Source organism: Chironomus tepperi, unplaced genomic scaffold, assembly GCF_022539635.2.
Source record: "Chironomus tepperi strain 1889 unplaced genomic scaffold, CSIRO-AGI_Ctep_v1 contig_81, whole genome shotgun sequence".
In the NCBI taxonomy this organism is placed as follows: domain Eukaryota; kingdom Metazoa; phylum Arthropoda; class Insecta; order Diptera; family Chironomidae; genus Chironomus; species Chironomus tepperi.
In genome coordinates, this window is record NW_027226203.1 from 842,403 (window position 1) to 860,396 (window position 17,994).

General features: G+C 30.6%; 1 protein-coding gene across 10 annotated transcripts in view; it reads left to right on the forward strand.

Annotated features, from left to right (window-relative positions):
• The window catches only part of LOC139085697 (lachesin-like), a 65,305-nt gene extending 47,904 nt beyond the window's left edge, over positions 1-17,401 (forward strand). For 8 of the 10 annotated variants that reach the window (XM_070633824.1, XM_070633819.1, XM_070633814.1 and 5 more), the window contains 4 exons: positions 3,013-3,162; positions 10,003-10,095; positions 13,444-13,545; positions 16,747-17,401. In XM_070633824.1, coding sequence (XP_070489925.1) covers positions 3,013-3,162; positions 10,003-10,095; positions 13,444-13,545; positions 16,747-16,904 — 503 coding nt within the window. In that variant the 3' untranslated portion in view covers positions 16,905-17,401. The remainder of the gene's footprint in view (positions 1-3,012; positions 3,163-10,002; positions 10,096-13,443; positions 13,546-16,746) is intronic. The other 2 variants (XM_070633820.1, XM_070633822.1) reach the window with 2 other exon arrangements.
• The last annotated feature ends 593 nt before the right edge of the window (positions 17,402-17,994 follow it).

Below are 17,994 nucleotides of genomic sequence, written 5' to 3' on the forward strand. Positions count from 1 at the left end.
ATTCTCACCCCTCACTCCATCTTAATGCCTCTCATTCCTCTCCCTAAATTCAATAATGAACCAATAAACCAAAAGAAATATAATAAAAAATCTAACAAAAACAAGGCTCAGACACTCAACAGAAAATTGTAAAAATTATACAATTTTTACAATTCGTATGGAAAAAATTGTGAAAATTGTAAAAATTGTACAATTTTCACAATTTTGCAATTTTTGTATGAAAAAATTGTACAATTTTTACAATTTTCACAATTTTTGATGTAAATTTCAAGAAACTAAGAAATTTAGTAATCCAATTAATAGATGGAAATTATAGTTTTCACAGCAGGAAAATAACTTTGTGAAAACATGGAAAAGTTTAAAAATGTTTATTTTAACTGAATTTCTTGAAAAATCATGTTGTGATGCATAATTCATTGGCGAAATGTGAAATTATTATTGTTTTATTTACAAAATGGGAAAAAAATTCCTAATTTTCGCAATAATTTTCTTAATATAGGATGAAAACTCCAACGGAAAAACGAAATTTCACCTCGGGTTTCTTATTAAGGGTAAAAAATCCTTAAAAAATGGCAAATTTTGGGTAAATTATCCCTCAAAAAAGCCGAATTTTGCTTCGGTTTCTATATTTGGGGTAAATAATCCCTCAGAAAAGCCGAATTTTGCCTCGGTTTCCATATTTGGGGTAAATTCTCCCTCAGAAAAGCCGAATTTTGCCTCGGTTTCCATATTTGGGGTAAATTCTCCCTCAGAAAAGCCGAATTTCACCTCGGTTTAAATATTTGGGGTAAATTAACCCTCAGAAAAGCCGAATTTCACCTCGGTTTAAATATTTGGGGTAAATTCTCCCTCAGAAAAGCCGAATTTTGCCTCGGTTTCCATATTTGGGGTAAATTCTCCCTCAGAAAAGCCGAATTTTGCCTCGGTTTCCATATTTGGGGTAAATTCTCCCTCAGAAAAGCCGAATTTTGCCTCGGTTTCCATATTTGGGGTAAATTCTCCCTCAGAAAAGCCGAATTTTGCCTCGGTTTCCATATTTGGGGTAAATTCTCCCTCAGAAAAGCCGAATTTTGCCTCGGTTTCCATATTTGGGGTAAATAATCCCTCAGAAAAGCCGAATTTCACCTCGGTTTAAATAGTTGGGGTAAATTAACCCTCAGAAAAGCCGAATTTTGCCTCGGTTTCCATATTTGGGGTAAATAATCCCTCAGAAAAGCCGAATTTCACCTCGGTTTAAATATTTGGGGTAAATTCTCCCTCAGAAAAGCCGAATTTTGCCTCGGTTTCATTATTTGGGGTAAATTACCCATCAGAAAAGCCGAATTTTGCCTCGGTTTCCATATTTGGGGTAAATTATCCGGTTTCGTTATTTGTTTTGAAAAATCCTTCAAAAAAGCTAAAAATTGCTTTGAATTTCTTAATTAGATTAAAAAACCACTCGAAAGATTCGAATTTTGTCTCTAGTTTCTTATTTGGAGTGAATAATCCTACAAAAAAACTAAATTTTGCCTTTATTTTCTCAATTTAAGATGAAAATTCCTCGGAAAAGCCAAATTTCACCTTAATTTTCTTATAAAAAGATGAAAACCCTTTGAAAAATCAATTTTTCACTTATATTTCCCAAATATAAAAATCATTCAAACCAGTTTATCTTAATTTGAAAATTGTACAATTTTGTCAGTTTTGTATGAAAAAATTGTGAAAATTGTACAATTTTTACAATTTTCACAATTTTTATATGAAAAGATTGTAAAAATTAGAAAAATTGTACAATTTTTACAATTTTCACAATTTTTGTATGAAAAAATTGTAAAAATTGTAAAAAATTGCAATTTTGTTTGAGTGTCTGAGCCTTGAACAAAAAATCCCCAACCATGCCACAGCAAAAAAAGGAATAAAATTCTCATTGAACAAATGGTTAACGACCTAATCAGAATAAATCAAGCAAATATTTTGAAAAGTCATTTAAAGATATTTCACTTAGAACGAAAAAAAAATTTCATATTTTTGCTCATTTCATTTTGTTTGAGAACATTTAGATGCTGGATGTAATGAAATGGAAAGGGAAAGAAAATTGAAGAAATGAGAAAATTTATTTTTTATTAAAAATTGATTTAACCTTTTGGTTTTTGTGAGATTATTTAAGGCTGTATTGGATGGGGTGTGTAAATTTGTTTGGTCAAGAAATTGTGGGAAATTAAGAAAGGCTTAGGGAAGGGGGTATGATTTTGTTCTAAATTATTGGTTCGATTCATGACTTAAAACATGGTGGGAAAGGGGGTCAAAAATCCAATTTTTTGAGATTCTTAAACTTAGATCCTAACTAACTAAACAGCACTATGAGGGATGTATCTTTTTTCAATGTCAAAATGGGTCCAAAAACAGTCGTCATGTGGCCGTCAGGATACTCTTCAAAGAGTCAACATAGTCCATTTGACACAATTGATTCAAAAGCCGACACCATACTGGTCTGCCTTCCAGTTTAATCCTGTCATGATACCGGATTTCAATCGATTCCAAGTCACGTTGATTTCTTTGAGTTTTGAAGATTTAGGCAAATTTTTACTAATTTTATAGTCAATCAATAACTCAATTACATGCCCTACGATACACTTTAATAAGTATTGTAATAATCAATTCAATCAATCCCATTCCTCAAAAAGCCACTAATCCAATTACCTACCCAACCCAAATATCCATCCACAAAAACCCCCATTTAAAGCCTTTAACCACAAGCACACCCAAAAAAAATAAATTTAAAGACTTTTTAATAATTTTATGATCTACAATATTTATGAATTATAACATCTAATAACAATAATAATAACAGCCAGGCAATAAACATTTTATCGACTTTTATGAATGGAATTTCTTCTCTGGCCCCCCACAAAAAAAGCAGCATTCTCAATGGTCTATTATATCTGCTCAATGGATGTTCACGGGAAAATTTATTAATGCAATTTAAATCCTCATTTTTTGAAGACTTTTAAACCTTTTTTTCTTATGTTCCAGGAAAGCGATTTGAGCCGGTGGAAATGGAGAATGCTTACCGAGTAATCATGAAATTGACAATTAATTCAGTTGGACAAAATGACTTTGGATCATATAAATGCGTCAGTAAAAATTCACTTGGTGACACTGATGGAACAATCAAACTTTATCGTAAGTATTTTTGAACTTTTTTAATCAATTTTTTTAGACCTTAATTTTTGGCCTAGATAAGATCCTTATTTTATGTTTAAAAGCCACACAGATTCCCAACTTAATAAATCTTTGAAAAAATATATAACGAGAGTAGAATGTGCAGCATCAGTAGATAAATTGCATTGAAAGCTCATGCAATGAACTTTTTATGAAAGAAAAGGTGATTTAAGAACTCTGGAAAGTGCACCTGAAGGGGTATGATAAACTGCACATTTATAGGACTCGACTAGGGATGGTAAATTTTACTGGAAATTTTAGTAGAATTATTGCGATATTTAGTGTTGCTGCTGTCTCTGTCTGAATTTACAAATTATGAAATTATTGCTTATGCATTTTGAAATGTTGGATATGCATGTTAATAGGGTACTTATTCCTTACTTTGCTGGCCGTAAAGATCAATTGTGATCCATGGCATTCCTTAAATGTCACCATAAACTGGCCTTATCGCTGACTTCCGCTTGCTAAATTCTACTAATAAATGCAATTCTGTCTCTTCTAATAGGGTACATTGAGTTTTATTTTCAGATAAATCCTAAACATTTCTGATTAATTTTGTTAAGAGTCCTGATTAAGATTATCCCAAAATTACAAGATTGCAGACAAAAACGTAGTTCTGCAGTCTTGAACGAACTTTAAAATACAATCGAAAACTACTGGCTCGGGGGTCTAAAATTCAGGAAATTTAAGCCTGTGGTTCAAGATCAAAACCTATTCTTGATCAGGATCGCAGCTATTCTTGCTCATTGCATCTTTTTGCAATACATTGCAGCATCGACATTTTAATGATTATCAGTCAATAATTGAGATCTTAAGGGATTATACCCAATAAAAAGCTTTCAAATTGGCATTTTTAGATCACTTCTTGATGGATCAAATTAAATGCGTCTCTGAATGAGATCCATTTGGCTGCTAAATTGAATCGGCTTTAATTTGGTGTTAACAAAAGAGCATTGACTTATTGAACTGGGTTAAAAGCTCAGTAGAGTAGCTTTCTCTAACTGGATCACTCGACATACTGTGAAAATGCACTTTCTTGAGCTAAAAACTAAATGGCATCAATTCACCCATCATTCCATCTAATTAGGTAAACAGAAATGCTCTTAATACCTCAACTCCCAAGAAGCTTCAAAGTCAATAATTCTAAAAGCATAAAAATTTATTAAATCAAGTCTGAGATTTTCCGTACCTTAAAAATCTCAAATAATTCCTTCATAAAAAACAATAAGAATTCCCATTCACCGATTATTTGATCATTATGAGATATAAAATACACACATTTAGTACTAAAACGTTTATGCTTTGCATATCATGCAAAATTTGAATCTAAAAGTGCCTTTTGGGAATTTTTTCCTCCTTTTTTGTCTATTGCAGTCAGTTCTACCTTATTTTTCACATTATAATCATCATAAGACATGAATAATGCTATTATACCATTCAACAAATGCTCCATTGCTTCCCCACAATTTTATTTTTTCTTATATGCTGGATTTTCTTTCATCGTCTTACAATTCATATATGTTCAAGATGATGTGAAACATAAGCACCGATTCAATGATTTTCCTTCGTCTTTTTTTCACTTTTTTTATACATTTATGTTATTTGAGGTGACGAGATTTTTGAGGGGATGTTGGTGGATTTGTAGGGTTTTGACTGGCTGGATTGTAGGTATTGGAAAAAGAAAAATTCATAAAAATTCTTAATTTTCTCGAAATTTTCATTAAATTGCTCTAAAAATTCTTCAAAATTCCCAAAAATTCTTTAAATTTTTACAAGAAATTCTGTAAAATTGCTTGAAAATCAGTCAAATTTTCACAAAAATTATCCAATTTTTTACATTTTTTGGCCAAATTCTGCAATATTTCTCAAATTTCAAACAATTTTCCTAGAAAATTTCTCATATTTACTCCAGTTTTTCCAAAAAATCTGCAAAATTTCTTCAAATTTTACTAAAAATATCATCAATTTTCCACAGTTTTTCCAAAAGTTTCATCAAAATTCACTGCAAATCATCGAAAATTATCCAAAATTTTACGAAAAATCCCTCAAATTTTACTCAAACCATCGATTTTCCTCAGTTTTTCCAGAAACTTTGAAAATTTTTCCTATAATTCCCTTAAAAATCTCTCAATCTTTACCAAAAATCACCAAAAACTTCCCCCAAATCTCCCCCTAAAATGCACCTCCTAACCCTTATTCCCCAGCTAATCTCTTCATACTTCATTCACCACTTCTATTACTGCTGTTGCTACAACTTCAATATGAAAAATTATTTTTCAATATTTGCTTTCTTAAAAAAAATCCTCTCTGATTTTTTCTCACTTTTTCCTTCCTTTTATAATGGCACCACACATTTCACATTTCTTTCCATTTCTTCTCTAGCTTTTCGTTCTTTTTTCCATGCATTTATGAACTTAACTCGTTCCAGAAATTTGATTTTATTCTTGCTAAATGAGGTAAGATTTTTATGAGATGGGGAATTAAATTTAGAAGGGGGAAGAGGGATTTGGAAGTGAATTAGGGTTTGGGGGACCAGATGTTTAGAATAGTTTAGAAATTACCATGATCCGGGGATCTTTGGGGTTCCATTTGATAAGAAATTGCAGGGAAAACTCACTCTAGAGTTTGGAGGACATGCGGATTCCAGATTAGATCCTGTAAGAGTGGATTTAAGAGTTTTGTGTAGCATTACCCTTAGTATATACCTTGAGCAGTGGTGGCCAACCTTGTATTTTTCTCGGTATACCTTAATGGTACGCCTTCACCAAAATCACAAATGGCATGCGTTTCATAACATTTTTAACCCTTTTTTTGGCGACATACAGGATGCTCATCACTGCCCTAGAGCTACATACTTAGAATGAAACACCAAGACTGTAAAGATCAATAGACCCTGACCAGCAAATCATGATTTTTCGAATAATTGTCATATGATGGTCACTTGGCCTTTATGAATGTGTATACAAGGTCGTCTGTATAACGTATCTTTCAGGACATAGAACCCTAACGTGAACTTCTAAATATTCCTAGATATGCACATAAACTAGAGAAACTAGCTCTACAACCACGTCTAGACAAAATCAAATAAGACAATCTGACCCCAAATAATCTCCTTAACCCAACCCTCAACCCCATCCCTTGCACCCCATAAAAATAACAAGGAATTAAAGAATAAGAGAAGAAATAGCTGTTAGCACACAAAAAAAATCTGAAGCACATATGAGAAAAAAAAAGAAATGTGAAATAATAAAATTATATTTATATGTAAATTTTGCACAATTTTTGCTGACTCCCGTTTGAGCGCTTTTCATTCAACATCATTATATTTTTATACATGACTTGTTTCTCATCGCATTTTTTCGATTTTTTGTGGAAAGAAAAGAACTGAAAATGAAAAAAAAAACTGAATTTCCCTTCCATGTACCTTTATTTCTTTTCTAATTTTTTATGCTTGGAATTGGATTTTTTTGATATTATTTATTTGTGAATGAGCATATGAGGTATTTTATCTGTGTTATTATGAGAATTTTTTCAGAAATCTATACACTTTTTTATTCTAGAAAAGGTTTTTTGGAATGGAAAAATTGGCAGTTATGGGGTTGGAAATTGATTGGCACTTGAAATTCTTTTTAAATAAATTTAGAAATATTTTTGTGAATTATTTGAGCTATTCAATCGGTTAAAATTGCAATTCTTTAAATTTAAAAATTTCTCAATTGATTTAAAACTTAAAAAATTTTTCAAACAATTCAAAGTTTGAAATTTTAAAATTTTGAAAGAATTTAAACAATTTAAAATTGCAAGAATTTTGAACGAAATTAAAAATTCAAAAATTTTGAAAAAATTTTAAGTTTCAAAAATTTTGAAAGAATTTAAAATTTCAAAAATGATGAAAGGATTTAAGTTTTAAAAAATTTGAAAGAATTTAAGTTTTAAAAAGTTTGAAAGAATTGAAAAGTTCAAAAATTTTGAAAAAATTGAAAATTTCAATAAGATTGAAAAAGTTTAAATGTTCAAAAGCTTTGAAATAAATAAAAATTTTAAAATTTTGAAAGAATTTAAATTTTGAAAACTTTGAAAGAATTGAAAATTCCAAGCATTTTTGAAGAATTTTAAATTTTCAAAAATTTTGGAAGAATTAAGAATTTCAAGAACTTTGAAAGAATTGAAAATTTCAAAATTTTTGAAAGAATTTAAAATTTTAAAAGCTTTGAAAGATTTGAAAATGTCAAAAAAATTTGAAAAATTTTAAGACAAAGAGTTACAAAAGTTTTGAAAGAATTTGAAATTTTGAAAATTTTGAATAAATTTAAAATTTCAAAAATTTTGAAAGAATTTAAAATTTCAAGAAGATTTAATATTTCAAAAGAATTTAAAAATTTGAAAAATTTAAATTTTTGAAAACTTAAAAAGAATTTAGAATTTCAAGATTTTTTAAAAAGTTTGAAATGTTTATAAAAAATCAAAAATTCAAATACAATTTAAATAAGTCCATACAATCTAAAACGTCCATAATCTACAAATTAACAGCATTCATCCAATAAACTATCTACCTTAACTCCATCCATAAAACAAACAAAACTCATCAAAAACCCAAACAAATCTCCATAACGAATTTATTTCCTCACATTAATGTCAAAATTTCATGTTAATTTTGCCATCCTCTACCTAATTTATGTCAAGCCATTACAATTGACGCCATCGTCATGAATGCATGAGCTCCCGCGTCATTTCAATTCCGCAATTCAATGATGAATATTTGAAATAAAAATTTTTTTTGCACAAATTCAAACATCAAATATGAATTTTTCATGTTCAACTGTCCACAACTTTCATTTCACTTCTGCCATCATAACGATGATTATTTGCACAGTGCAGTAATTTCATTTTCATTCCCTTTTTTTATTATCCTCCGCCAACTCTATAGAAATTAATCAAATTTCTCGCAAAGATGTGAAGAGGAAATTCGATCATCGTCAACAATAAAATTTACTCATGTGTCATATTGCAATAAAAGTTAAGGGGAGGTTGGGGGATGCAAAAAATAAAAAAAAAAATTGGTAGAAAATTTTAATTTTTGAATCAATTCATTCCACATAGTTCCGATTCAGTCGTCTAACATTATGTAGTAGATGTGCCAACTGTAGCATGAATTGAATGCAACTCTCTTTTTTTATGGGGGTTCTGTGGTTTCGCACATGTTTAATTGTAAATTGTGATATTGTGTTTTTGTATATACTTTAGGTTTAGTGGAAATGGGATGGAAAATGCGGCTTTTTTTGGATGTTCACCAGAAGTGCAGCCAATTAAATTTAATTTTGAAGTATATTTTTTTTTTTTGAAATTTTTTATTAATTTTGTATAAATTCTGGGAATTTCGAATAAATATTAGGTTTCGTTTTGATCTTCTATTCGCAAAAGGTTAGGGACGTAATTAAAGCGATAGTTTTGGGGGTTAAACCTCCTTCCTTGCCTTTTTGGAAAACTACTTACTTATTTCATTGGCCGAACAGTACTATACTATCGCTGGCAGTACTATACCAAGTACCAAAACCAAATACTGTCTTTTCGGAAAATATTATTCAATTTGCTAGAATTTTTCGAGTCAAGTACTTGATTATGAGGCAATTATGTAGCTTTCGCTTCAATTTTCAGTACTCAACTTTAAATTCTTGACCAGAATCTTAATCCAACGTTTCCAAGTGCTTCAATTTTATCTTGATCTATTTCACTAAGTATTTGATTTGTCGAGCACAATTGAGTCGACTTTTCCATACTAAATCCGAGTCAACTTAGAGCTCTGGAAGTATTTAAATCTATGAAAAACTACAAATTTGGAAAATTCAAGATTCGAACCGACGACTTTCAAGTTAACTACCCCAATTTTGAGTCAAACGTCATGCAGATTATCCTACTAAAACACTTAACTGCTATCAATTTTGGTTAGTTGTAACGTACTAACTTATTTTGCTTTACGTACAGATCAATTGATATCCACAGCCCACCAGATAACACCTGAAGCTGGCTTTTTCGCCAACTTCTGTTTGCCAGTTAACAACATCAAGTGCAATACTACTATAGAGACAGTTAGCTACTCTCCGAGAATCCCTTGATCGCCCTAAAGCTATATGCTTAGCTATAAGTTAGCTTTAAACTACTTTTTAAGGTAAAAAGGAAGGATTCAGGGTTTACTGTGAATTTTATCCTTGAAAAATCCTAGCAAATTGAAGAATTTTGCCAAAAAAGTTAGATCTAACCCCAAAACCGATGCCAAGCTTCATCCCTAAATTCTAGTTACTGATAAAAGAACCTAACTAAGCCACTGAATATTCAAAATCAATCAAATGAATCACATTCAGCAAAAAACAATTTCCAAAAACCTCAAACTCTTAATTCAAGAACCCCCAATCCGACAACATCAACGTCCATTTGAAAAAAATTCCCAAAAAATTCACCATCCGAAAAATGAATTTCAATTGATTTGATTTTGATCTGAATTGAGTTTTATGTAAACAGACAGATACATGCACTGATACAGTTATAGTTCAATTGAATGGGGAGATTATGTTGATGAGAATGATGATGGGATTTGTGTGGTGTTGTGGATCAAGCAACTTTTTAAACTGAACTTTGATTCACCCATCTCAAAAAAATTGATTTTTGTCGTCTGACTTTTCAGCCACAATATACAGACACAAGACAACAACAAAAAACGATTCAGTTAACAGAAAATTTCTTTTTAATTCAATTTTTCCCATTATTTCCTCTTCTTTATTATCTATTCTATTTTTTTTTCGTTAGACATACCGCAAGCAACATTGCAAACAACACTTCCGCCAACAACAACAACTATGCGAATGGTGACTACGACAGCTGTACATCCTAATATGATTGGTAAGCATTAAAAGTACTTCATATGTGTTCATATTTTTTTCCACTATGTTGTTATGCTGTTATGCTCTATATATTTATGATATGTGCATGATACTTCCATGTTATGCATTCATATGATAAAATAAATTTTTTATCATCTTTATTTTAACTCTTGTTTTATTCTTTTATTTTTTTTTTTTGTTGTTGTTGGATGTCATGGTCATTGCCTTATGTGAAGTGAATAAACATTGAGGAATGACTAGTTTTTGTCTGTCACTTTTATTTTTGGTTGCGTGTTCGTTTCCTTTTTGAATGAAATATTAATGGTTCTTGTGAAATTGAAGTAATAGTGGGGTTATTTGGAGGTCTGAGAGGTGATGGACGGTATGGAGGGTGATTTTGGCAAGGATCAGTGGTATAGAAATAGTTAAGTTATCAAAATATGGCTGTTGACATCTAATATGGCAAAACATTCCATCAATTTCCACCTCTGAGCTTTCTAGGCTCCTCTAAATCTTCATACTTACTTACTTGAAAGAATGGATCTGTCTTTAGATAAATTCTGTCATTTTCTAATTCCCAATATTTTTAAATGTTTTACTTACACAGTAATCCGATGAGCTCAAAATCTTCTTTTGGATTCTAAATGGCAACCGAATGGATACCACATGTTGGCGACTTCCATTTGGTGCTGTTGAGGCACTCCACCTTCAAACCAATCAGCACATTCAATTCAAAGCTAAACAAGCATTAATAGTTTTAAATAATTTCAATTCTTAAACTCGAAATCAAAATTTTTCAAATGTTTAAAATTGAGAACAATTTGAAATCACAATAATTTCTGTGTAAATTCAATAATAATTTTATGTAGAAATTTAAATCAGTTTTGATCCTCAAAAAGTCATTTTGTATGCCAACAGGGAAGGAGTCAGACATTTTTTGAGAATCCCAACGAGCTGACTCCTTTAAAAGCAGATGGTTCAAGTTATTTAGAAATGTTTTGGAATGTTTCGCAGAAATTTTGATGGGTTTTAGGATTTAATCATGAAAAATCCTAAGGAAAGCTCACAACGTAATTTTGGCCAAAACTCCGACTCCAGGTCAATTTGACTCTAGCCTAAGGTCACATTTCATCAAATCCGACCCCTGGTCAGCGTTACTCTGGCTTCAGGTCAAATTCAATGAAATCTGACCTCAGGCTAGAGTCAAATCGAGCTGGAGTCTGATTTTCATCCATTTCAACCCTATGTACCTCCCAAAAAGCCTACTATTCCTCCCCTAAATGCAGCACTTTATGTCAGTTCATCAATATATGTCAAGTATGATTAAATTTCCTGTAAACATTTTCATGTATCATTTTCAAGCATTTCAAAAATTTTTTAATTCCAAGATATCAGTAAACATCACAAAATGTTAGAAGTAAAATCAATTTTATTTTCACAAATATCACTTAAAATTGCATTTTATGGACAACATCAATTGCATAATCTCTACACAAAAAATAATATTAATTTCAACATCTCCATCATCTCATCATTAACATTACAAAAATAAAGCATCAACAAATGCATAATTCAAATCCATTGACCCAAAAAGAAGAACTGAGAATCAAGAGTTCAATTCATCCAACTTTAAATATATATTTCCATCTGTATTTATTTCCCTGCATCATTTTACAGATCTTTGAATAATTTTAATAAGGGGAGCTGGTTGAACAAAATAAAAATGTGGGGAATCGAGTGAAAAACTTGATGTTTGATGGGAGTAAATAGAGCGCATTTTAGAGTCATTTAACTGTTTTTAGGAATTTTGGGGAATTTTATTGAGTCGGACGGATGATTTTGGGGTTAAAGTTAAGTACAATTCTAAGTGTAACATTGTCGTCGTCATGAAATAGCTTATAACGACTTAGAAACTCCATAACTGGTTATAATAAACCTAAAAAGTATAAATTGTTCACTAGGGCATCGGTACCTAAGCCGTACTAACAATAAGATGCTAAATTGCCTTAACAGCACCATATCAGCCATTTTCAATCCATTTCTGCTCCGAGAATTACAGTTCACCACCTTTTTCTGCTCATATAAACCCATTTACCCAATCCAATATCATAATCAATCATTTTGTCATCACATCAACTTTTTGACATTAACATCTGCTTACTATAAACCTAAATAATATTCCATTTGTATTGAATTCAAAAGAAAATAAAATTTAAGGGGTTGTGCTTTCAAAAAAGTCAAAGAAAAGCTTATTTTTCCCTCTTTTTCATATTTTTTTTTGTACAAAGTATATCATTATATGCTGTACATACTTGAAATTCTCATTTAAATATTTTTTTTGCTTATTTTTCCATTTGCTTTAGTTGTTGTAATGCTTTAAAGCACATGTTGCATGAAGGATTTTTAAATATACTTTTTGGTGCTTATGAAGGCAAAGTTGAAGCATTTTTAAATGTGCTGAACTTGACTTTAATTAATTAAATTATTTCCTGAGCTACACAAATGAAGAAAACTCCACTACAGAGCTTATAAGACTTCGCTAAACCCACTTTATTAACACTAAGTTTAAACAGTCTAAATTCAACAGCCAAATGGACACAAAAGACAAGTGATTCAATTTGGTGTTGTCTAAAGTGTCTTAAGTGTTCATAAAGTAGTTTTGGAGTCTTAAAAACTCCATAGCAGAACCTTCTTCATTTATGTCTCTGGATAGTAGAAGTAGTGTAGCACTAGTTTTGATACTGAGTGCCAAACCAGTTATTAGCTTCTATTTATGTTGTTTTAAGGTTTAAAATTCTTTAAATCATTCTTGATCAGAGCTTGAAGTCAATTGAACTCTTCTCGACTCGACTCGAACTCAATTTGGTTTTCTCAAGGTTGGAGGCACTCGACTTGAGTCAGCTTAAGTGAATGGCTTGAGTAGAGTGTCGTCAACTTCAAAAAAGAACCGAATAGAGCAACTTAAGTTGACTCAAAACCAGATTTGGCAATTGGTTGTCTTCAGTAATGTTTGCCTTCTACAATCGACAGTCAATGGCCATTTGCCGTCGCCGACTGCCAATAGTAGATGATATTCAGCTGGCTTTTACCAATTGCCGTCGATCAATTGCCAAATTTGCTTAAAAAACTGTATTTTTATGTGAAATAATTTCCCAATCTGCATGCTTTTGTACCTTTGTATACATATTTAATCCTTGCACTTTTTCTATCAAATTTATCAATTTTTAATTACATTAATTGTCCTAAACCTTTGTAAATACACAGTACTAACACTTATCATCTCACTTTTTTCTCCTCCCCACCATCTCTTCTGCCTTCTTTTTTTCTCTTCTTTCTCTCTTCCTTCTTTTGTATATTTTATTTGTAGATAAATCAAATTACAAATCACGCGAAGAGTATTTAACACTCAAAAATGTCGGAGGTACATCAAATAATAATAATAATCGGAATTCAGACAACAGAGACAGGGGTATTAATGTCATTGACGTTACATTTAATTTACATATTTTTTTTGTGCTCGCTGATTCTATTAAAATATTCGATTTTTTTTTTTATATTCATTTCTCGTGGCTATGACTATGAATTCATAGATGGCTGGAGTTGATAAATTCATGGGATGTCGATTGACTCTCGTTTAGCTTCTCATTTCTTCTTCATTACACAAATTTAATTAAATTCGGTGGTAGGCAAAAAGTGGAAGATAAAGACTCTGAAGTCGTGCATAAATTGAGCCAAAATCGATGATTTCAAAAAAAAATTTATGACTTTGAAGTTAAAGACGGTGAACGATTATTGGCCGTAAATAATCATCAATCATTTTCGAGTCAAATGAAAATTGAGAATTTAATAAGCGAATTAAGATTCTTTAAATCTAAGAGAATTGGAATTTGCAATTTTGATATGAATTATGGATGCATTCTTTTGGATATTTGGGGAATTGGGTCAAGTTTTATTAAAAATATAAACTAGAATGGATTTTTTAAACATTTCTTTGAACAATTTTTTAAATATTTTATAAGTAATTATTTTTTAATAATTGAATTCTTCTTGTTTGTTCAAATTCACGGGATTTGCTCCTGATTGGTACCGATCTCAAGAATTTGTCGAAACACGAAATAGCTTCTTTTTAGAGAAAGAACGGACCAATGATGATGTTAACTTCTTGTATTTATTTGCTCCGTAATTACTATGTTAGTCAAATAACACAAGTTGGTTAATGAATTTAAATTCCGACACAAGGCAGGTGTAACTCTGGCAAGTCAAAGACAGGGGCACTCCGGCCAGTCAATCGATTAACAGTTGATCGGTTAACCAATTTGTGTTTTTTTTTTTATTTTTGTTGATTATTTTCAAGGACTTCAGATGAAAAACTCAGAAGAATAATATTTGAGTCTAATTATGAGCTATTTAGGACTCAAATCTTTTGGACATTAAAAGTGAAAAATTAGTCTGTTAAACAGTCTTTTGAATGATGAATTTTTAATGTTTTTTAAGTGTCTTTAAATATAGAGTATAAAATTCACACTCGTTAAATCAGAGGTGGACAACATGTGTGTTGCGTTACTCTGATGTTGCGCGAAAATTCTTAGATAAACCGAGAAAAATGTTCTTATAATGAAATGCATTTTGTCACAATGAAGTGTATCCACCACTACTTTAAGTAGACTAAAATAGGCCTCGATCTGCGAAATAAAGTAGCATAACATCCAAACTGTCCCCACTTCCAAAACAAAATCGGAATTTTTCTACTCCGCCGAACAAAAAGCCAGCAAGAAAAAGACGAAGAAATAATCAAACTGAATTAACATTACTTCCTTCATCTTCCATTTCCATCTTGTTCATCCCAGCACGTAAAAATTTTTCTTTCGTCCATTCTTATCATCATCTTGCTCATTCACATTCTTAATTTGAGTCAAATTTTATTCCATTCCACTCAATATTCACATCGAATATCATAATAATCATGATCAGCTTCTATCTTGTTGTACTTAATAAAATTCACAATGTCATCACATCCAACTATAACTTTATTTTTATGCCTCACTGTCGACAGAATGTTTTAAGCACTTAATTGTAATCATCATTATATTCCGTACTCAATTGCTGATTATTGTACATGAATTTATACATATTTTTTTTGGTTCTTAAGTGCTGGTCTTAGTGCCGGCCTGTTATCTAATTATACAATCAACTAACGTCCTGACTATTGCACTTATGTCTTTTCCAATTTCACATCATACACGTTTGAAGTTTATGTTTACATTCCCATGTATCTCGTCTTGCTGGTTGTTTTTTTATTTTTAGTGCTGAAGATGGAAGATGGAAATTGAACATTATTAGAAACTTGTTAGCAATAAAAATCGGAAGAGAAAATTTTTTATTTTCATGGATATATGTGGAGAAATAAAATTTAAGTGATAAACATAAAGTTTAGTTCGATCATTAGTGAATGATGATATTGATTGGTGGAGGTTAGATTTTGGGTGGATTTGAAGGTTTCATTTGGAGAGGGTGTGTTGTGGGATTATGGAGATAAATTGAAGGATCTTGCAAGTTCCTTGATAGTAAATGGAAATTAAAGATCAATAAAGATTCATGATCAATCTAAGGAGATGAAATCAACTAAATCTAGACAGAATCTGCTAAATATTCATCAATTGTGGGATTTAGTGGGTTTGGGTGGACTAAGACACTGAATTGTTAGTTCATGTGGACTTTGTATGAATTCCATTGCTAATTTTGTGTCGCTTTACCTTGAAATTTGATTTATGGTTCATATACTAGCAAGGAAAGAGCATATTCTCGAGAATCTTGAATATTCCAAATGAGTACAATCTTAAGCGTTACTCTCAGCTTACTCTGCTCTCGATAGCATGTTCCTGGCTTGGAATGGACCATTTTTAGTGAGATCCGAACAACTTACAAGCTCCTCACATTGCAAGGACAGAAGTACTTCATAGGACTTGATGTGCCCTGCAATATACCTAGTTAAAAATCATATGCGCTAGATTCTACCAAGAAAATCATCCAGATTGCAGTTTATCCTTGTAGGTCATACTAGATACCAATATATTATTGAGATTCTTACTAGATATTAGTACTAGATATTGTGGATATGACTAACAATGAGGACACATTAAATGTCAAAGACCTCAAAATTGCACTCATCTCAAGAGCTGAACTTCGTAACTAGAACAGCGAAACTGAAAAAGAGCTCCAAAAATAAAACACAATCTGAGAATCGAACCCAGGATCTTTGGCATTTAAGGCCAACCAGAGTTGGTAGGACTCCAATGTGGAGGCGCCTTTACTGGCCTCCATAAAAGTGGGGTCGGACTCCTTGGAGTCGGATTCGATGGAGTCCGGACTTTTTGGACTATTGGAGTACGGGCTTCTAAAGTCCTGCTGACTCTGAGGCCATCGCTCTATCATTTAGACAACTGATGCCATTTCACTACTCATGACCATATTTCATTGAATTACAAATTAGAGAATTACCTAAATATAGCATTAAATGCTTTCTTCATCCCCACTAACCCTTACCCAATCTTCCTACCTGTTGTGTATTTTTCACAATAAAATTTATTTTCACTCAAAACAGCTCAAAACTTTTATCCTGTTTATAACTTTATATTCTTCTCTTTTTTCTTCTTCCTCTGTTTTTTTCCAGATCATCGCCTCCAAAGTGAAAGTATATCAAGCACAGAAGTACAGAAGATGAAGGAAAACGAGAATGCTTCATCAACAAGTCGGCTGTCGTCACAGACATTAGCAACACTAATTTATTCACTTTTATGTTATTGTTGCTTACACATTTATCTCCATTGAGTTTCCTTTATTGATTTTTTTTTATTTTTTTGTTATGAGAAGTAAAGGAAGTTGGACGAAATTTTTATAGAACAAATGCTTATGACGAATTTTTAAACTTTTTTTAAAATAATTAAAGAATGTAAAATTTTTGGAGGCTTTTAAGTAATTTTTATGTTGGAAATATGTGTTGATTGTACAATATATATATTTTTTGGTTGTTTATAACTAGCATAAAAAAGTTCCTGCAGACGAATTTATACAATAATCCAAATGGAAGCGAAAAGTTTTTAATGTTTGAAATATGTAATAGTCATGGTTTGAGGACTCTGGAAAGAATTTAAAAATATTATTGCAATTTTTTTAATAAAAATTGAAATTATAAAATTGAATTGTTTGGAAAAAATTATATTTAATTTAAATTCCTGTAATTTAAAAATCTTCAATTTTAATTTTTTCCAATAATTTTTTTTTAATTTTTAAACCTTTTTCAAATATCAAATAATATGCGATTTTTAAGCATAAATTTTGAATTTTCCTTTTTTTCAAATCAAAACTCGTTATTTTTAAGATTTTTCATAAAAAAATATGAAAATTTCGAATTTAGATTCGATAGAAAATTGAAAAACTGTATAAATTGAAATTTTTACGAGTTTCACGATAGTTTCTAACTTAAACATTTCAAAATTTTTTTAAAATATTTTGTTAAAAAAATTAAAAATTTTAATTTGGTGAATTTTTTTTTAAATTCGAGCTATATTAATTCTTATATCTTAAAAATTTTATTTCTAATTTTACAAGTTTTTCAAATCATGAAGATTTTTGAAATTGCATTGAATATTTTTCATATTTTTTAAAATTTGAAAATTGAAATAAAAACTAAATTTTGATTGACTTTTCAAATTATAGAAGAACAGAAGTCCTAAAAAAGCAATAACAATAATTTTTAAGTTATCTAAATTTCAACAGTAAAATAAAGGTTCAGACACTCATCTAGAAATTGCAAAACTTTTAAAATTGAAAAATTACAAAAATTTGTTGAAAAATTATTAAAAATTTCAAAAAATTAAAGATTTTTTACAAATTTTTCTTAAAAATTGTAATTTTTCAA